General features: G+C 34.1%; 1 protein-coding gene across 4 annotated transcripts in view; it reads right to left on the bottom strand.

Moving 5' to 3' along the window:
* Positions 1 to 23,345, bottom strand: part of LOC106867534 (atrial natriuretic peptide-converting enzyme) — a 169,452-nt gene that overhangs the window by 50,015 nt on the left and 96,092 nt on the right. The window contains exons 4-7 of one of the 4 annotated variants that reach the window (XM_089352458.1): positions 21,190 to 21,312; positions 3,250 to 3,363; positions 1,790 to 1,903; positions 789 to 899 (exon numbers count right to left, since the gene is read on the bottom strand). In XM_089352458.1, the coding sequence (XP_089208584.1) occupies positions 789 to 899; positions 1,790 to 1,903; positions 3,250 to 3,363; positions 21,190 to 21,312 (462 nt within the window). Of the gene's footprint in view, positions 1 to 788; positions 900 to 1,789; positions 1,904 to 3,249; positions 3,364 to 16,458; positions 16,498 to 21,189; positions 21,313 to 23,345 lie in introns of all 4 variants that reach the window. The other 3 variants (XM_089352459.1, XM_089352460.1, XM_089352461.1) reach the window with 3 other exon arrangements.

Genomic DNA, 23,345 nt, shown 5'->3' with positions numbered 1-23,345 from the left:
TGGATGTTCCAAGTGCAATTGGATGCTGAACCACTGCAGATCATTAGAACATCTTATTGCATTATGTTACAGACATCAAATGAGACAACCAATGCAGAGCTCTCAAACAATCACAAGTGTGAAATGTACACAAAGAAAAACTGATATAAACTTCTGTTTATAATATTTTATCATATAGGCATGGCTGTGTGGTAAGAAGCTGGCTTCCCAGCCACGTTGTTCCAGGTTCAGTCCCACTGCATGTCACTTTGATCAAAAGTTTTCTACTATAACCTCAGGCCAACCAAAACCTTGTGAGTGAATTTCGTAGACTGAAACTGAAAGCCTGTCATATATATATATATGTGTGCATGTACGAGTGTGTGTGCATGTGAAAGTGTATGTGTGTGTTTGTCTATCACCACCAATTGATAACCAGTATTGGTGTGTTTACACCCCCATAACTTATCAATTCAGCAAAAGGAACTGATAGAATAGTACCAGGCTTTAAAAAAGTCCTGGGGTCGATTTGTTCAACTAACACCCTTCAAGGCAGTACCCCCAGTATAGCCACAGTCAAATGACTGAAACAAATAAAGAATAAAAGAATATGTTCAATGTGTGTGTGTGTGTGTGTGTGTGTGTGTGTGCGTGTGCATGCGTGCGTGTGTGTGTGTGTGTGTGTAATATTGATGATACCCAGCCAGTTAATATCCATGGACATACTTTACAATTTAAGAATAAAATATTTTGTAATTGTGCTGTTATGTGAATAAATAATTTAAGAGATAAGAGGATGAAACACTTACTGCAATTTACTTCATCACTGAAATCTCCACATTGATTAATTGCATCACATTTGAAAGACTTTGGAAGACATCGATGGTTGGCACATTCTATGTGCCATTTGGGGTTGCATGCTAATGGGAGAGAAGAAGAAGACAAAAAAAGAAGAGTTTCATGAACTGGTTCTTCATTTCTTTTAACACCATTTACATCACCCTGCTACCCTCTACTCCCACCACCAATACTATTATTACTACTACCACCACCACGACTATCACAATTTCTGTCACCTATACCACCACCACCACTACACAAAGCACTGTTACTACTACCATCACCAGTACTACTCAAGCTACTACTATTACAACTGAGGAAGAACTAATGTAGACTGTATATCAAATATTCATCAATACTCTATGGAAAAAGTAATTACTTTATTGTTGTTGTTGTTGTCATTATTATCATCATCATTATTATTATTATTATTATTATTATCATTATTATTATCATTATTATTATTATTATTATTATTATTATTATTAAGGTGGTGAGCTGGCAAAATCTTTAGCATGCTGGACGAAATGTTTATAGCAATATTTTGCCCATCACTACGTTGTGAGTTCAAACTCCACTGAGGTCGACTTTGCCTTTCATCCTTTCATGGTCGATAAATGAAATACCAGTTGAGTACTGGGATCGATGTAATCAACTATCCCCATCCCCCAATTTTCAGGCCTTGTGCCTATAATAGAAAGGATTATTATTATTATTATTATTATTATTATTATTATTATTAACTCTGCTTTATTGCTGAATGCTAGGTCTTTTGGATTCACTTGTGCAGCAGAACTTTGAGAAACAACATTAGTTAATTTCCATGCAGGCCATCCTTTAATTGCAATTAAACTGTGTAGTAGAGAGTAGGAGTGAGGATTATGTCAGAAAATGAAAACAAAACGTTGCAGGTGAGAGGTGTCAATAGTTTTGACCTTAAAAGTATTATAGACAATTCTTGATAACTTACTACAATTGTGTGGTTCATCAGTGAGATCTTGACATAGAGCATGACCATCACAGTAAGATTCTCCAGGAATACATTCTCCGGACAGTTTACAATGGAATTGGGTCTCAAGACATTCTAAAATGATAATGAAACATAGTAAACAATAAATGTCTTAACTCTCAAATATAATATCTGTAGTAAATAAAGGATAGCGCTTAACTGATGTGAAGTATATGAAAGATAGATTTTAAGTCATCTGTAATACAGAGAGAACAGATCTTAACTCATCTGTAATACAAAGATGTTAGGTCTAAATTCTCAAATAGAATATCTGTTATATAGAGAGGATAAATCTCAACTCATCTGTAGTGCAGGGATAGATCTTAACTCATCGGTGGTACAATGAGAACAAATCCTAACTCATCAGTAGAACAGTGAGGACAGATCTAAGCACTTGAAGGATAGATCCTAACTCATTTGTAATACAGAAATGATAGATCTTAACTTTCAGTAATATTACCTTGTATTACAAGTAAAAGGTAATATAACATTTTAACTTTAAGATACACCATATGTTGTATGAAGACACCACCTTTTAACTCTGGAATATATCATCTATAGTACAGGAAGATGCATCTTAATTCTCAGATACAACAACTTTAGAACTGTAGGCATACATCTTAACTCACAGATATTTGTGAGTTAAGATGTACCATTTCTAGCACAAAGTAGATAAATCTTGGCTCACAGATACTTCATATGTAAGACAAGAATGACATATCTTAACTGTACAGTATATCATCTGAAGGATAGAGATGATAATCTTAACTTACAGAAATATAAGATCTAAGTTGAGGTGAGATACTAGAAAAGAATGGAAGTTTTGTGAGTTTACTGAGAAGTAGATATGAGAAGGTACATAGTCAGCATCTCTTAGCATAAAGCTGCTTCTCACAGGTTCCTGTTGCAAGCTGCTGGTGGCACAAAAAGAGGCCCCAAGTACAATCTATAAAGTAAATAGCATTAGGAAAGATCTCCAGCTGTATAATCTATGCTAAAGTAGACACAGGAGATTGATGCAGTCCTTGGATGTATTGGATCCTGTCAAATCATCCAATCAGTACCAATATGGGGCATGAACATTAAATAGGGTAGTGATGATGATGATAATGTGAGTATATGTGTGCATATGTATTCCCTTAGGAGCTGTATAACAGTGAATGATGTAAACATCACCAAGAAAACCAATCAAGTGGTGTTTTCAAGCAAAATGCCTTTTGGTATTTATGCCACACAAGTTTGTACAGACTTTCCCTTCTTGCTGTTACAATGAAAGGAACCATTGACTAGAGCATTTGAAACTTGCAATCAAAGATGCTATTGTTAAAAAAAAAACACATCATAAAAACAAGACAGTTAACAAGTTAACATAAAATACATAAAATAAATATATTGAAGGAAAATATTGTAGAATGACTTACTGCATCCTGGCAATTCATCAGAACCATCAGAACAATCTCTAACATTGTTGCACCAATGTTTGTGGGACATACAGATTCCATTTCCACATTGGAACTGTTTCTGGAAATCACATTCTACAACACAAATCATTAATAATAATAATAATAATAATAATAATAATAATAATAATAATAATCCTTTCTACACAAGGCACAAGGCCTGAAATTTTGTGGTTACTTAATTTATCAACCCCCGAAAGGATGAAAGGCAAAGTTGACCTCAGTGAAATTTGAACTCAGAATGTAAAGACAGACAAAATGCTGCAAAGAATTTTGCTCGGCATGCTAACAATTTTGCCAGCTCACCACCTTAATAATAATAATAATAATAATAATAATAATAAAGTGACTAGAAGTGTTGTCATGTACATGTTTTGTCTTGGTATAAAAGATGGGCTACAGCAAATATTCTGTTCAATACCACAGATTTGCTTGTCAGTTGTTTGACCTTAATCAGTTGAGCATGTCCCTTAGTGGCTGACAATATGTGCATCTCTGATCATGAGCAGAAACAGTGGGGGGAGCATCATAGCCATGTGTTGAGAGGAATTCTTTGGGGTTTGAATAATTCACTTCTGAGAACCTGGGTGTTTCATTCAATGTCCTTAAACAACCCTTATTCAGGGACCTTTTGAGTGGTATGGGCTACTAGACTGGAAGAAAATTCTAACTGGGTCCTGCCTGCAACGTCATGCACTGTTTATCTTAAGGTCACATATGCACATATGGTTGTGATGCATTTGCTTGGTGTACCCTTATCAGATGGGGAGATATAATGGATGGGCTTCATATATTTTACCCCAGTGTCACTTTGCTCTCTCAATAATAATAGTAACGATTCCTTCTTCTTTAGGCATAAAGCCAGCAATTCTAGAAGAGAGTAGTTGATAACATTGACTCCAGTTCTCAAATGGTACTTATTTTATCAATCTCAAAAGGATGAAATGCAAAGTTGACCTTAGCAGGATTTGAACTCAGAATATAAAGAGCCAAAAGAAATGCTACTAAGTATTTCTTCTTACAGACTGCCAGCAACATTTATTATACCAAGAACAACAACAGCAATAATAATAATTCTAAATTCACAGGAGAAAGAAAGAGAGAGAGAAAGAGAATATAGACAGAAGAATTCAAGACAATGAAGTGCTGTAGGTGGTAAGGAACCCCCCACCCACCCCAAATCCTATGTCTCATTTGTCTATCAAGATTTTTATGTAAAATATCTTCAAATGCTACTCTATTTTTGGAACACCCCTTTATGCTGGCTGAATAAGCATCTCTAGGTCATAACACATCAACAAGACTTTTCTGTGTCTCTGACTCTGTCCCATTATCTATAATTAGGTACCATGGGGAGATAACTCTTGTTATCTCTTCATATTAAATTGTAGTGGGGGAATTAAGTGGAGTCTTGTATATGTTAATTTATGAATTTCTCTAAGACAAACAGTATGTAATCTCTTTATCTCTCATAAATTAACACATACATACACACATAAAAATGCAGAATTGAGAAGAATCTTCAGTCTTATACCTACCACTCACTGCTTGAAGCTTACAAACTTCCTACACTCAGATCCCTGAATAATAACCCTTATCATATATATGATGATGGTGTGTTGCTTAGTGGTTAGGGTGACACACACACAATCACAAAATTGTAATTTTGATTCCCAGACCAGAAGGGCATTGTGTTCTTGAGCAAAACATCATTGAATGTTGCATCAGTCTACTCAGCTGTAAATGGATAACCACGTAATTGACTGACATTCCATTCATGAGGAATATTGGCCTCCCTGCGTATCCAGCAAAGTGGCTTCATTCAAAAGCTATAACATTGCAAGGAAGTGCATTGCAACCAGCAGTGTATAACAACATGTGAAAATCTTCATAGTAATATAGTGTTGTGTTTGTCTCCTAAAGAAGGTGATAAGAAGCAGCAGCTGTCTAATATGAGTTCTATCACTATAGCCATAAAGGATAAAGATCAAATCATTTGGTAAACATTTAAATAGCATCCTTATAGGAGCAGTCATGGTTGTATGATTCAGAAGCTTTGCAATCTCATGGTTTTGGGTTCAGTCCTACTGTGTGGCACCTCATACAAATATCTTTTGCTATTGCCCTAGGCCAACCAATACCCTGTGAGTGAATCTGGTAGATGGAAACTGTGTATACATATGTGTATGTTTGTCTACCATCCCTCTTCTTGCCAACTGCTGTTGGTTTGTTTACATTCCTGGAACTAAGTGGTTCATCAAGAGAGACTGATAGAATAAGTACCAGACTTAAAAAGTAGGTACTGGGGTTGATCTACTCAACTAAACACTTTGCAGTAGTGCCACAGCATGGCTGAAATCCAATGACTGAAACAAGTAAAAGAAGATAAAAAAAAGATCCATATTTCATTAATATCCATATTTTAATTGACATAGTAAATTAAAAGAGATTTATGCATATTCAACAGCAAAAGTGACCAGCATTTAAGCAATTATTAGAAAAATGAAGCGAGCATTTTGAAATTATTCATAATATATTAATGAAATGTTTGCTGACAATATTCAGCAAGGCAGTGAACATTTAACATTTTTTTTTTCGTTTTTGGTCAGTAAGTGTTATTTTCTATTTGCTTTTATCTAGAAATCAAAGGAAATGACTATTATTCCCTTCAAACTTTGCTTTTGTGACCTGAACAATAATGTTTTGAAACTGACCTATTTTTCATTACACTTCAGACAGATTCAGTTGAGTTGCTGAATTTCAGAAATATCATTATAGCAAATATTCTACTCAGTACCACAGATTTGCTTGTCAGTTGCTTGACCTTAACCACTTGAGCATGTTACAAAGTGGCTGACAATATGCGGATCTCTGATCATAAGCCACGTGTTGAAAAGGATTCTTTGGGATTTGAACAAATGTAAGACTGGCACCCATGCCAACGTCGTCTTCTTCATTGGACACGAAACTCAGCTTGCAAAGACCTGTTGGGGCAAGCAAAAGCAAAATCGTGACGGCACCTATGTCCAGCGTCGCCTTTCTGGCACTTGTGCCTGTGGCATGTGTAAGGACTTTCAAGCGAGAGCCCCTGGACTGGCTCTTCTGTAGGTGGCACATAAAATACACCAATTTTGAGCGTGACCATTGCCAGTACTGCCTGACTGGCCTTTGTGCCGGTGACACATAAAAAGCACCCACTACACTCTCGGAGTGGTTGGCATTAGGAAGGGCATCCAGCTGTAGAAACTCTGCCAAATCAGATTGGAGCCTGGTGTAGCCATCTGGTTTCACCAGTCCTCAGTAAAATCGTCCAACCCATGCTAGCATGGAAAGCAGACGTTAAACGAAGATGATGATGATGTAACAAAAGCAAAGTTTGAAGGAAATATCAGCCATTTTTCATACTTTCAAGGGTTAAGCAAATAAGAAATAACAGTTGCTACCAAAGGACAAAAATTGTTACAGTGTTATTGAGGCAATTGTTAGCAATACTATGAGCATTCTGTAAACAATCATCATAACATCAGTAAAGTCTGTCAGCAATCAGTAAACAATCAATAAAACATCAGCAAAATATGTGTAGGCTATCACCAACATGGCAGTGAACATTATGCGAACTAATGTTAGTAAAATAGTGAGCATTCTGTAAACAATTATCACTATAAAAAGTGAACAATTTGTGAACAATCATTGGTGTAATAGTGATGTTTTTTCATGAACACTAATCACTGTATGTCAGTGAACACTCTGCAAATCATAATTAGTAAACTGTGAATATTACATAAACACAGGATATTAATTGTATTCTGTAAGCAATAGTTATTAGGAGAGTGAACAGTCTGTAAACAATAGTTATTAGATATGTGAAAAGTTAGTAAACAATAGTCATAAAAAGGTATGAACATTCTGCAAACAAACAGCACAACAGTGAACATTCTATAAACCATAAATCAGTTCAGTAATAAACGTTCTAAATATCATTTACAATCTTTCTAAAAACAAAGAACATTCTTTTCTACCGAAATTTTTGGGGAGGGAGCCAGTCAATTAGATCAACCCAGTCAATTAAATCGACCCAGTCAATTAGATCGACCCAGTCAATTAGATCGACTGGTACTTAATTTATCAACCACAAAAGGATAAATGGCAAAGTCGACCTCGGCAAAATTTGAACTCAGAATGTAAAGACAGATGAAATACCGCTATACATTTTGCACAGTGTGCTAACGTTTCTGCCAGCTCGCTGCCTAAAACAGAGAACATATTGAAAAATGAACAGATGCAGGTGTGGTCATATGACTTAGAAATTTGCTTTGCAATGCTATGGATTCAGGTTCAATCTCACTAAATGACACATTGGGCTTGTGTCTTCTACAATAGCCCTGAGCCAACCAAAGCCTTGTAAATAGATTTGGTCAACAGAAACTGTTTGGAAATTTATCATGTAAGAGTGTGTGAGTGGAGTGTAAGTATGTGCGTGTATATGTGTGTGTGTGAGTTCATGCTGGTCTCCCACCCCATAATTTGATAACCAGTGTTAGTTTGGAGAGCATGAAAAATCACAACAGGTGTGGACACTCACCCTTCATCAGTTGTCAAACAAAAGTCATCACGATTTCAATGCTTTATTCATAATATTTCTCAATTTGTTGTCATTAAAAGCAAAACAATGCTAAAGTATAAATGAGCAAACATGACAGACAGCATGGCTGCATGGTAAGAAGTTTGCTTCCCAACCATATAGTTTCAGTCCCACTATATGGTGCCTTAGATAAGTGCCTTCTACTGTAACCTCAGGCCAACCAAAACCTTGTGAGTGGATTTAATAGATGGAAACTGAAAAAAGCCTATCATATATATATATATATACATATATATATATATATATATTATATATATATGTGTATTATGTATGTATGTATGTATGTAAATGTGTATGTATGCATGTCTGTATGTGTGTATGTTTTTGTGCCCTCAACACTGCTTGACAACTGGTGTTGGTATGTTTAAGTCCCTGTAGCCTAGTAGTTTAGCAGAAGAGACTGATAGAGTAAATATCAAGCTTTAAAGTACTAGAGTTGATTCGTTTGACGTGCCCAGGCATGGCTGCAACCTAATGACTGAAGCAAGTAATATGTACTGAATATATATGTACATATATGTAGTTCCACTGTGTGGCACCTTGGGCAAGTTCCTTCTACTATAGCCTCAGGCTGACCAAAACCTTGTGAGAAGATTTGGTAGATGGAAACTGAAAGAAGCCCATCGTGTGTGTGTGTGTGTGTGTGTGTGTGTGTGTGTGTGTGTGTGTGTGTGTGTGTGTGTGTGTGTGTGTGTACCCAACATTGCTTGACAACCGATGTTGATGTGTTTACTTCCCTGTAACTTAGTAGTTCGGCAAAAGAGACCGATAGAATAAGTACTAGGCTTACAAAGAATAAGTCCTGAGGTTGATTTGTTCAACTAAAGGCAGTGCTCCAGCATGGTTGCAGTCAAATGACTGAAACAAATAAAAGAATAAAAGAATATATATATACATACAGGGTGAGATGGGTAAATTGTTGCTGTTTTAAATTTTTAATTTCACACATGTGCATTGTTTGTTTTTGATTTTATTGACTGCATAGTATAGTAGAGTCAGTTGGGCACCATCTGTGAGAGAAACATTACCATGATGCAATTCACTCTGCCAGAAATTTGGAAACCACATGCTGAGCTGATTGGCATTTGTGCCCAAAGTTCCAATATGAACATTTCAGAGTGTTTGGGTGTCAATCTGAGAAGACTGCAATCTGAGAATACTGCAATCTGAGAAGACTGCAATCTGAGGACATGTACCAAGAGTGATAAAAAAAATCAAACATCCAGTCAAGATCAAGGTGTTTGGAATGATAACTAGTGATGGCGATGTTATGCCTCTATTCTTCTTCCCACACTGCCTCACACTCAACATGGAGCCATACATCAAGTGCCTGGAAGAGGTAGTACTGCTCTGGGTCAAAAGGGTGGCTGCTGGAAGATCCTATGTCTGACAACAGAACTCTGCACCATGCCAACAAGCAAGAGAACTCAGTCATGGTTGTCAGACAATTTCTGTGAATACCTCACCCCTAACATCTGGCCACATAACTCCCCAGACTGCCACCCCCTTGATTATTATGCATAGGATGCAGTTAAGCAAGGGACAAATAAAACTCCTTGAAACACCAAAGATGAGCTGAAGGCAAGGATTATGGCAGCATTCACCACCTTAAACAAAGAGACCGTCCAGAAGGGTTGCAGAGGATTGCGAAGTCATCTGGAGGCCATGGTTGAAGTCAATGGCGGTTTTATTGAATAAATTTACTCTTTAGTATTTCAAGATTATTTTTATGTAATTTTGGTAAATATATCTATTAAAATGAGATGTCAGTGTTATTTTCATTTTTGTGTAATTTAAACAACAGTTTATTCATCGTACCCTGTGTGTATGTGTGTGTGTGTATATATATATATATATATATATATATATATATATTATTTTATTTAAAAGAGTTCCAACTCTATCTGTTTTTTATGTTTTATTTATATTCTTGTAAAATTAATGTGGGATATAGAATATGGAATATATAATATATAATACAAAAATAGATGGTACAATGAAATGAAGTATTGAATGTCTTATTGAATATATGAAATATGTCTTATTGAATATATGAAATATTGAGTGTTCAATATAAAGAATTAAATATATAAAGGCGAATACGTATTTTCATACCTTGTGGTATTCATCAAGGCCTTTATATATTTAATTCTTTATATTGAACGCTCAATATTTCATATATTCAATAAGACATTCAATACTTCATTCCATTGTACGATCTATTTTTATATTATATATTCCATATCCCACATTAATTTTACAAGAATATAAATAAAACATAAAAAACAGACAGAGTTGGAACTCTTTTAAATAAAATAATATATTCCTCTATACACGATCATACAAAACCCTTTTTTGTATTTATTTTTACTCACATATATATATATATATATATATATATATCGTTGCCAGTGCCCCTGGACTGGCTTGTGCGGGTGGCACATAAAAGACACCATTTCGAGTGTGGCCGTTTTCGTGCGGGTGACACGTAAAAGCACCCACTACACTCTCTGAGTGGTTGGCGTTAGGAAGGGCATCCAGCTGTAGAAACTCTGCCAAATTAGACTGGAGCCTGGTGTTGCCATCCGGTTTCACCAGTCCTCAGACAAATCGTCCAACCCATGCTAGCATGGAAAGCGGACGTTAAACGATGATGATGATGATGATGATGATATACACAGAGATAGACTGATAGACAGACAGACAGTTACGTCATATTAAATACATTTGAATCCCATTGATCAGTCTTTTCCCTGGTTCCCTGGAAGGGTGTGTGTGTGTGTGTGTGTGTGCATGTACCATTGGAGTACAATACTGTCCTGAAACCCAATGGATCCTAACAAATCATCCATCCCATACTAGCAAGGAGGATAGATTTTAAAAGATGAATGTGATGATATATATATATATATATATATATATATATATATATATATATATATATATATATAAATATGTGCATATATCCATACATATATGTACATACCTACATCTATATGTATACATACATGCATATATGGGCACAGGACATCACAAAAAAACGTTAAACACAATGAGAAACGAAGACAGAAAACAAACTTTCTTTTGAACAACGAAAAGAAACAGAGAGACGAGAGATGCAACATAAAGAATATTTCCCTTCATCAGTTGTCCCTGCTCCATCTACTCCGTGTTTCGAAGGCAAGGACAATACACGACTTCGTTGGAACAGTCCTTCCCGCAAAGCAAATTAAATAAAATTTGGAATTTTTGGTAGACAGAAACTGAAAGAAGCTCATTGTGTGTATATATATATATATATATATATATATATATATGTTTGTGTGTCTGTGTTTGTCTCCCCACCATCGCTTGACAATCGATGTTGGTGTGTTTACATTCCCATAACTTAGAGGTTCGGTAAAAGAGACTGATAGAATAAGTAGTAGGCTAGGCTTACAAAGAATAAGTCCTGGGGCCGATATGTTTGACTAAAGGCGATGCTCTAGCACGGCTGCAGTCAAATGACAAACAAATAAAAGGATAAAAGAATAAAAATCTAGAATTGAAAGGCCTCAAAGTAAACTTTGCAAAGTCTATAGTAAATTGGGAAAATGACAGGACCTTGCTACAATCAGGGAAATGGCCTTGCTTGATATGAAGTAAATGAATAGGTCAAAATTCAAGATGTTGTACCCAATGTAAGCTATAGATGCACAGGAGGTGTAGTGGAACCACAGACAGGCTAATGGAGAGAACAAAGTTTGTATGTGGAAGATTCACAGAGGCAATAAGCACTAAGGACACATCAGAAGTAAGGAATCTACTTTTTATAATTAAAAGGCTTTCTAGACATAGCTGGGGGCTCCTGTTATCTGTTATATAGGTAGTATTAATATGCTGTGATGGTGGATGTTCCAAAAGTATAATAGGCAGAGTGAAAACAAGGTGGAAAAACTTCAGTGGACTGTTACTTCTGCTAGCAACATAAGTCTTCTACCTCAGAGTGAAGGGTAGACAGTATGAAGCTTGTGTTTGAATTGCAATGCTGCATGGTGGTGAAATAAATGGCTTTCAGTACAGGAAAGAAATAAAGCAAGCATACTATACTGTATGTATAATGTTAGTGTACACAAATACTGGAGTGCATATGAACTGAGAGAAAAAACTGGGTATAAGAAGAATCGTGTTTCAAGAGAAAGAAGACTGTTAGTATGGGAATGTGCTGTACACGAAAAATGACAGTCAAATAAAAATTTTCTTTGACTGAATAAATAAGCACTTCTCCACCAACCATAAATATTGTAAAATCTTTAACGGCAATAGTGTTAAGATGAACTACAGTTGTATCAAGAACTTTGCTGCTTCCATAGCCAGAATAAACAGAAAAAAAGATTCCAGTACAGATATGGTAAAAATCTCTCTCTCTCTCTAATCATAACAATTTAATATCTGACTTCCTGCTGATTTATATTCTCTTATATTAGTTTACTGAGCTTATATAGTTACTTAGTTAATTATATTTGCAAGCTTATTGAAAATCACTTTTAAAAAATTCTCACTGTATGGATACACCTTCAAATACTTAGAAGTATGCTATCACCTCACTATCCATTTATATATATGACTGGAGTTTACAGAATGATAAAACAATTATAAAATCAATTGGTCTATTGCAGAACACATGTTGGTGACAATGATGGCTCCAGGAGGTATTCTCTTTGTCTCTCACCACAGGACAAGCAAAATTAATGAAATCTTGCAGACGCTTCCAACCATTTTTCTAGAAGAATTTTCAAATACAAAGAGACTAAAATTATTTATATTCCACTTAAAGAATTCGTCATTTTCTAAGACTAAAACTTCCTTGCTTTCATGTGTCTTACACATGTGGTACTGAATACATGAAAATATATTTTCTTTTTTGCATGTGAAGTGGTAGATATATTTTCTACATGAAATAATTAAATAGATGAATGTGAGAGGTTTTTTTTCCAACAGTTATTAGGCAAGCAATCAAATCTTAATGAATAGTCTTATATAATAGTGTTCTTTTGTTTTGTTTCTTTTTGCTTATATATTGTCATGCTGTTTTCCTATGTCAATTGCTTGAATAACTGGGAACATGAAAGTCAATAACAATTCAAGAAGCTTGAAATTTTTACAAAAAGAGGAAAATATATGCTACTTTATGTACTGAGTATTTTGTTCTTCATTTGAAAACAAATATTCACCAACCCATACAATATATACATGCATGTGTGGCACTCCATCAGTTACAAAGACGAGGGCTCCCATTGATCCAATCAACAGAACAACATACTTGTGTAATTAATGCACAAGTGGCTAAGCACTCCACAGACCCTTAATGTAGTTCTCAGGGAGGTTCAGTGTGACACAGAATGTGATGAGGCTGGCCCTTTGAAATACAGGTACTACTCATTTTTGCTGCTGACTTGACTGGAGAAACTTGAAATAAAGTGTCTTGCTCAAGGACACAACACACTGCCAGGTATTGAACTCACAACCTTACAATTGTGAACCAAATACCCCTAACTACTAAGCCATATACGTGTATGTGTGTATGTGTGTGTGTATATATATAGAGAGAGAGAAAGAGAGAGAGAAAAAGAGAGAGATGTGTATATACATACATATATATATATATATATATATATATATATATATATATATATACATATATATATATATACATATATATATATACATATATATATATATATACATATATATATATATATATATACATATATATATATATATATATATATATATATATATATACATATATATATATATATATATATATATATACATATATATATATATATACATATATACATATATATATATATATACATATATATATATATATATATATATATATCAAAATAAGCAACACGGATTTCAAAGATGATTGCAGTACGCACGTTTCATGCTACTCCATTTATTTAAGTAACGCGAGCATTACATTAAATGCAATATGAAGAGCAATCTTCAGCTGCACGAAAATGCAGAAAATTACAGTAGAATAGACATATTATAATTGTGGCAACATTTCAAATCCAAGTGGGAGAAAGAATACATAAAAATCCAAGTGGGAGAAAGAATACATGAATCCATCTTGACATAGCGGAGTCTATCAGGCTAGTAATTGATTCTAGACAAAAGTTCTAACTGTCTCTGATTTTATTGTCTCTTATCTAGTGGTGATAGCATAAGGGACAATTACTTCTAAGGAAAGGGAAGGTGTAAGCAGTATGCATGGACAAGGCTATAAATGTATTAGATTATAAAGGTTTCCCTGGTCAGAGTAGTACCAGGCCATTTTACTACTATCAAAATGTTGAGGAATTAAAACCCTAGGTATATGGGTCAAATAGGTTTTTTTCTTTTAGTCTGAATAGAGTATCAGTATAGTTATACAGATAACAATGTTAGTTTAACCAATATTTTCACAGTAAGAGGTATGTTAATAAAATAAATAAAAAGAGATGTAATTATTTTATACAAAAATCATGAAATAATGTCAGTATTGAATTCAGGGGCTATAGATAGGGTGTAAAGTTTAAGGATATTAAGTATATTGGGTTCATGAAAACTATTTTGAATTATCTTAAAAAAATTATAGCTGAAAATAAAATAATGATACTATTTAGGAGACACATAGGTAAGCTTTATTTTTATAATGTGAATAAAAATTATTATCGGATTAATATTAGTTTATAATAGTGTGCTTACTAAGGTTTAAGGGACTGAAAAAAGAAAAGATGCTAGGAAATAACAAGGATATTCAATACAGGAACCTGATGATTGATTTAAGTAGATTAAATGTTAAGGTGAGAGATCAGGAATATATGTTATAAAGGTTCAATTACCAATTTAAAATTATGTGCTAATTGATAGTCCTAGATGACCATGGTAGAAGTAAAGTACTATAATTTGATAACTTTAGCTACTTTATAAAAACCTATTTTTTAAAAAATTTAAAAGTGCGAGTAGAGCAGTGTACACATGATACCCTAAGGTCTAATCTATTATTGATTAGATTAGGATTATTTCTAAGTTTTAAAATTTCATATATTTCCATAGAACACAATTCACATCCATATCTATTATTTCTATAAGGTTGAGCTTTTCTTATAATTTCCCATTTAAGGCTAAAATTAATACCATTATCTTTTAACTCCCAAATTTTACTTGCCAATGTCGTACTATTTGCCTTATGTTTAAGTCTAAACGAAGACCTATGGTTATATATTCTCTGTTTCATGTTAATACTACATCCTATATAAATATAATTCTCGGTTATTGTACTAATGATGCATCTGTACACTACATTACGGGTGCAACAAAATCCAAATAAAGGACAATGGGACTTTTTTCTACAGTTGCACATGATGGGGTTATCAACCCCACCTATATTATTTCTAATATCTCTATTATTTTCGTGCAGCTGAAGATTGCTCTTCATATTGCATTTAATGTAATGCTCGGATTACTTAAATAAATGGAGTAGCATGAAACGTGCGTACTGCAATCATCTTTGAAATCCGTGTTGCTTATTTTGATTTTTTGATCACCTATCCTTTTTGGAATGGTTTTTGTATAATACCATACCATACAATATTCTGGTGCCTACGCATAAGTTCCATATTCAATCTTGAATCTAAATCTAAACCTTCTATATATATATATATATATATATATATATATATATATATATATGTGTGTGTGTGTGTGTGTGTGTGTGTGTGTGTGTGTGTGTGTGTGTGTGTGTGTGTGTGTGTGTATATATTGGACTCTCATCACTTTGATAAATGAGGGTTGAGTAGAACATTGTTACACAGTGTTTTCAGTTCAATGTTGCACGTGCAGGTGTGTGTGTGTGTGTGTGTGTGTGTGTGTGTGTGTGTGTGTGTGTGTGTGTGTATTTTTCTCTCTCCTCATTGTTTCTATAGAAGAGCATATGCTTGAAACATTAAAGACTACTTCCAATTTTTCTGTCCTGGTGCAGTTCTCTCTATCTCCCTGCAGCTGTCATATCCTTACTTTCTGCTAGACTAAAAAGTAGAAGGACCAATAAAGTGTCAGTACTATCAAGATACTTAAAATATCAACCAATGCATTATACATGCTATCAAATCAGTAGTGAGTGACAACTGTGGTTTTTTTCATGTTATGGCAACTTTCAGCAACCACCTAAAGACACTTTTCCAATCTCCTCACATCATTGATTGTTATCTTAGGATTCAACCACTTGACATACCATTTTCACTGTCATTCCAGCTATAAAATTCTTCAAGTTGATTAGTAGAGAGAGAGACAGCACAATATACACCTGATGTCTTGTACATAATCTGTGAATAGTTTCCATGCAGAGAAAATGTTTTTTTATAGATAAATATTAAGGTTTAATCTGGTTGAAATAATGTGTTAGGAAAGAAAATTTTTTAAATAGAACAGAGTAACTAAGAAAAGAATAATTGTTCTAACTAAAATATAATACATTAAAATCCAGAACATACCCATTCCATGATAATAACCTGAAAATGCTCTGATGTCTACTGGTGAGGGGAATGAAATAAAATAAATAAATATAAAAATGAATAAGTAAAAAAAAAAAAATTCAAATCAGTACAGTGGAAAAAAGAAATCTTGGATAATTAATTAGTTAGTTAATTATATTAATTAAATTTTGAAATTTTGAAACAAGAAAAATAACTGAAGAAAATTAAAATATATCAAATAGAAATTTAAGAGTAAGAGCAATGATTAGGTTAAGAAAAACATTTACATATAAGCATAAAACGTTCAACTTCATGTACTCTCTCTCTCTCTCTTTCTCATCTTGTCAATGTCTAGGATTTATGTGTAACACATTTACAATATTATCTAAGTGTCATGAATGTAGTTGACATTTACAGTTCATGTATTATCAGTCACATGAACATACAATATGTCTATGTCAGTAAATATTTATATCTCTTGTCCTTTATGGACAGTATGTGTTTCTGATTTAGTTGACATTTACAAGTAACTTTTACAGTTCCTGACAATTTAGTCAATAATTTTTGTGCCACATTACTCAATATTTACTGTTGATGTCAATTTTGTCAACATGCAGTGCTTATATCATAAATGTCAATATTTACTGTTTGTCAATTCAATCAGTAAGCACTATTTATATTACAGTTTTCAGCTTGTTTCAGTTTTGTCAACTTAACATATCTGCATCACATTAGTTAATATTTGTGGTAGATGTCAATTTAATCAACATTCAGTGTCTATATCCCATTAGTAAATGTTTTTAGTTAATGTCAATTTCGTCACTGTCTGTATTAGACCACTCAACATACAGTACCTGCAGTAAACTAATATTTATAGACTATACCAATTTAGGGTAGATTAATCTGTTAAAATTAAGTTGATTTTGTAAATATTCAGTATTTATATCGAACTTAATTTTGTCAACATTTGCCATACAGACCAATTCGGTGAATATTTAGAGGGCAAGTTAATTCAGCACTGTCATATCAATTTAGTCAGTATTCAGAATTTGTAATCAAATTCATTCAACATCTACAGGGTATCAATACAGTCAATGTCTACAAGCTGTGTCAATGCAGTCAACATCGTACAGGCTATGTCAGTACAGTCACCACTTACAGACTACATCAATATAGTTGAAATCAACATCTACAAATTATATCAATACAGTCATCAACAGATTATGTCAATGCAGTCAAAATCTAGACAACATCTACAAACTATATCAATTTAGTTGATATGAATTTAATGAACATTTATAGGCCATGTTAATCTATTTAGCATGTAATAACCTCATTGATTTAAGTGACATCTACAATTCAGACCAATTTAGTCCACATTTTTAGTCTCAGTCAGTTAAGTCAACATCAACAACTTAAGTTTTGGTTTCTGAAAATATATCAAAACCACTGTCAATAAGAATGTTTCTAATGACAAAGTGTAAGAATAAGACCTGGAATAGAAACTTTTACAAGATTATTTTTAATTAAAAAGAAACTAGAAGATTTACAACAGCAATCCCAAAATAGCTAAAAGAGATTTTCATCAAGATCAGGGAGGATGGATAACAGATAATTGCCATCAGAAAGATAATCAAATAAATACATAAAAAAATATCTTTTAGACAAGATATAAATAATTTTCTCTTTTACTCTTTAAAGGTAATAACATCTTACCTGACATGATTAGTGACAATTAACCTGGTTAGTTATGGAAGATGAAGGGAATTGAAAAAGAAATATTTTTCAAAGATAAAAGCTGATAATCCCATAGCAAATCATTAATCTTTAGGGGATGTTTTAGAGGTAGCAAATAATTAAAAATATTGTGGGAACATAGGCGATGAAAGACGAGTCAGGGAGGTCTAATTAGCAATGGTGTTGAAATGATGGGAAAATATCAAACAAAAGATACAAAGCACGTTCTGTGATAAACAAGTCAGATTTTGATGGATTAAATTGAATTCTTTTGATTAAATAGGATTTTTAGTATGTTTTTTTTTTTCATTTACATTAGACATGGTTTATTTTTAAATGTACAGTGTTTAAATTAGGATTAAGAAACAAAGAAAAACTAAATCTAAGGAGAATGATACAATGTGAGACAAGTAACACCAATAAGCATCTGTACAATCTTATGAGGAGTTAATAATAGCTGCAAGGGTTATTAATAGTGTTGTTGTTGTATAATCTGTTCCCACTCCCACCCCCACCTAACCCCCATCTCATCCCAACATTCCAATGCTCTGCCAGACATTGAGGAAGATAAATAAGCCAAGACAATTTATTGATAATCCTGGTTACAGAGACACCCTTATCATAAACATACTGTCTAGGAGTGTAGCAATACACAGTTTATTGAAGCACCTATACTTCATTCAGTATGTTAGCAACTACATGATGTTGACAGTGTGTGTGTGTGTGTGTGTGTGTGTGTGTGTGTGTGTGTGTGTATGAGTGAGTGGACAAATGAAAGAAAGGGCACTCAACACATTTATTGGGAGTTATATGTATTATTCAAAACACTTTGATTCGGATTCCATGCTACTTCAAGTTTTGCAGGCCCCTAACAGAGCCTGTCTCATTAGGCTCATGGAATATCCAAGTCAATAATATATATATATATATATATATATATATATATATATATAAGTATATATATGTATATATTTACACTGGTATTTAGCATTAGATCTTGGTACAAAATTTTTTCCCTTCATAGTTTTAGTTATACTTAATGTATAAGTCACATCTCAGTTAAAAATCAAGTATAAAACAGTGCCATCTGTGTATCATATTCAATGTATATACTCTGCTGATAGGCTAGTTACTGTGGTATAGCTCTCATGGACATGCAGTGTTATGGATACAATAGATATCAAAGTGAGGTAAAAATTCATCTGAGGTTTAGCAAACAAAAATGCCAAATCCATCTCAACCTTATTGAGCCTATTCAATAGCACATATTCACTTTTTAAGACAGCACATCCATAAATGGTAAATATAAGCAACCAAGTATTAGTTATTTTTGTGTCTGTCTTTCCTTGCTGTTATGGGTTGGATTGGAACTTTTTGAAGCAATATTTTACAACCAGCTGAACTTCTTGACACCATTTTTTGTTAAAGTATAATTAAATTATACATGTGGTTTTGGGCTCACTCCCAGTGTGTGATTCCTTGGGTAAGTATCTTCTGTTATGGTTCCAGGCTTCCAGCCAATCACAGATTTGTGAGTGGATGTGGTAGATGGAAATTGAAAGAAACCTCTCAGCTCTGTGTGCGTGTGTGTGTGTGTGTGTGTGTGTGTGTGTGTGTGTGTGTGTGTGTGTGTGTGTGTGTGTGTGTGTGTGTGTGTTTGTGAGTGTGTGTGCATTTGGGTTTCCATGTCTGAAGATTGCACACTTATTGTAAACAAATGGTGCCATCATACAAGGTAATTTTTGCAAATTAAGGCTGCAATCATCCATAGAAACATGTCCAGGTGTTGTCTCGTTCATGTATGGAGTTCTGGAGCAGGTGGGAAATTATAACCTTGCTTGGAAAAAGGTGAAGGTTGGTGACAGAAAAGGCATCTGGTCATAGAAAAAAAACTGCTTCAACAAATCTCACCTGACCCACGAAATTATGGAAAGGTGGACATTAAAACAAAGACAATGATGATGATGATAGAGGTGGTATTGGTATGCAAAGGTGCCAAAATACAGTTTGTCCTGAATACCAGTATTCCTGGGACTAGTGCTGTTTGTAGGAAATGAGATAGATATATTATTTGCTGTATAAAACTGATAATCTGAGATAGTTGATAACTCTCATCTGCAACATCTCTGCATCCTGTCAGAAACTTAAAAAAAAAACAAACAAACACTGGTATTACCAGACGAACCACAACTGAAAACTGCCTGAAGGAAGATTAACTAGTATGTCTTTATCATGAATAAGTAAATGCAAAGACAGTATTAACAACTGCAGTTGGAAGCAAGGTTGGGTGTGTGAAACATAGCAGCTGTAGAAGTTTTATTCAACAAAGTGGTTGAAATACGGAATATAATATGTGAAATGGTTTGTCTACACCATGGAATGATAAGTGGTAGGGTTGTATACCTACTATTTAGCATAAAGCAATTACAGGAGAGGAATATTAAGTGATATATATACATATATATATATGTATATGTATATATATGTATATGTATGTATATATATGTACATATATGTATGTATCAATATAAATAAGCATGTGATTTAAACACACACACACACACATATATATATATATATATATATATATATATATATATATATATATATATATATATATAACTGTGGTTATGCTTCAACAAGTAGAAAAGCACTTGATCAGCTAACACAACAAAGACTATGTTATAGTAAAAGCCACAAATCTTGTTAAATACAGCTACCCATGATTTCCTGGTCAAAAAAATAATTTATTTCAACAGTACACCGCTTGAAAAATGGTGAAATAAATTATCATTTCAGCCAGAAAATCCTGGGTACCTGTATTTAACGAGATTTGTGGTTTTTATTATAATATTATAACATATATATATATATATATATATATATATATATATATATATATATATTCACAAAATATATGTAAACATCTGATATAGGTAAAAATCTACTAGGTATACTATGCATCATCTATGAACTAAGGGGATATATGTGTGTGTGGTAGTGAAGACTTACCACAGTTAATTTCATCACTGAAATCATCACACTGTACAACTTCATCACATCTGTACTCAATATCTATACAGACGCCATCTTTGATACACTGAAACTGTGGTTTGTTTAGTGTACATACTTTATCTTAAAGAAGGAAGATATGAATGTAAATACACATTATATACTTATTTGCACACATATACAGAGATACACACAAACATAGGCATACATTCTTACACAAATACATATTGATAAACAATCCCAAAATTTGTAGGTCAAGAGTACATTTACAAAATAGCCCCCCATATTTTACAGGTACTTCTATTAATGACTGTGTAGGTGTGCAGTCTGGTGGTTTGGGTGTTGCACTTACAATCATAAGGTTGTGGTTTCAATTGGTCCATATTCTTTAGCAAAAACATTTCATTTCATGTTGCTTCAGTCCATCCAGCTGTAAATAAATTCCAGCAATACCTGGAACAGTCTGGTGTCCCATATCCAAGGGGAAGGCAAAGGCCGATACAGCTAGGCACCAGTGATGTTGCAACACCACACTTTCATAGGCTATGTGTACAGACCCCTCTTGTCACTGGAAATGCAGTGACCAGAAATTAGTCCTTGGAAAGTTTCATGAAATTTCAGTTATAATTTTTTTTTACTCTGTCAAATGTAATGCTTATTTATTCAGATTGTTTTGAATTAATCATGCATAATCTCACGGCTTTGAGATTTCATTGATGTGATTGTTTCATTGTTAGAATGACATTGCAGGGTAGGTGGCAAAGGCTAGCGCTGGCCAGTTTGAACATAAAAACAATTAAAACATTTTGGTTGGATATAGCCAGTTTAAATATTAAAGGGGTAAGTATTAAATTGTTATTCTATAGGTTCCAGACATGAGATGTTGAGGAAGGAATTGTTAGGATTAGATAGTATTCGCTATACCTCTTTTATCTACCAAGATTTTCAAGCATTTTTGCACCTGGTGCAGACTTGGCTGTGTGGTTTAGAAGCACACTTTGCAACCACATGGATTTGATTTCAATCCTAATGTACTGCACCTTGAGCAAATGTCTTCTATTAAAACCCTGAGATGACAAATGCTTTGTAAGTGAATACAGTGGACAGAAACTGTGTGGAAACCTAGTGTGTGTGTGTGTATGTGTGTGTGTGTGTGTGTGTGTGTGTGTGTGTGTGTGTGTGTGTGACTGTGTCCCCCCCACCCCCCACACACACTGCTTAACAATTGGGGTTGTTTTGTTTACAGTCCCATAGCCTAGCAGTTTAACAAAAGAGACCAATAGAACACGTAAGAAATTTTTTAAAATAAATAAATACTAGGGTAGATTTGTTTGAAAAAAAATACTTCAAGGCAGTGTTTCAGCAAGGTCACAGTAGGAAAGGACACAACAGGCATTCTGACTGCATCCACATGCCAGAGTTCATCCCTAACTCTTTGAGCAGGGCCTTAGGCTCAGTTCAGACAGCTATGTGAAGTTGCTGCAGACTGTAGGCAAACCCTGGCTGGAGAAGGTTACTGTTGGAAGGCCATATGTGTGTGGCAGCAGGATTTGGCTCCTTCCCATACCTCCAGAAAGTGCCATAAGTGGTTGTCAGAGAATTTCTATGACTTCGCCAGCCCCAATATCTAGCCTCCTAATTTCCCCGATCATAATCATATAGATTACAATGTGTGGGGTGGTGTTGAGAAAGATACCAACCTCTCTGTCAGCAATACCAAAACCGAGCTAGTGGCCAAGATCAAAGAGGTGTTCAAAGATCGTCGCAGGAACACAGTGAGGAATGCATGTACCAGATTCCGGAGCCATCTTGAGGCCATGGCGGAAGCTGAAGGCAACTACTTTAAGTAAATTGTTATCTCCTAGCCATAATTTAATAGATGTTTTTTAAATTTTTTTAAATGCTTTTATTTTTGGATGGGATATTGCATTTTCCTCTTATGAAATCTGCCAAATTTGATCCAAACACCTTGTATATTCATTCACAACCATGGGCATGGCTGGGGAAGATTCATTGAACTAAAATAACATTTCAAGGCAGCGCCTTAGCATGGCCACAATCCAATGATTGAAACAAGTAGAAGATGAAAAACAATTGTATAAATCTCCTAGTCCTCATTAGATTATTCAGACACTGCCATCTGTTATAATCTTTAT

The sequence above is a fragment of the Octopus bimaculoides genome, chromosome 5, assembly GCF_046866305.1.
Source record: "Octopus bimaculoides isolate indiv1 chromosome 5, ASM4686630v1, whole genome shotgun sequence".
In the NCBI taxonomy this organism is placed as follows: Eukaryota; Metazoa; Mollusca; class Cephalopoda; order Octopoda; family Octopodidae; genus Octopus; species Octopus bimaculoides.
The sequence above is the reverse complement of the archived record's forward strand: the minus strand, read 5'-3'. Positions and strand labels throughout refer to the sequence as shown.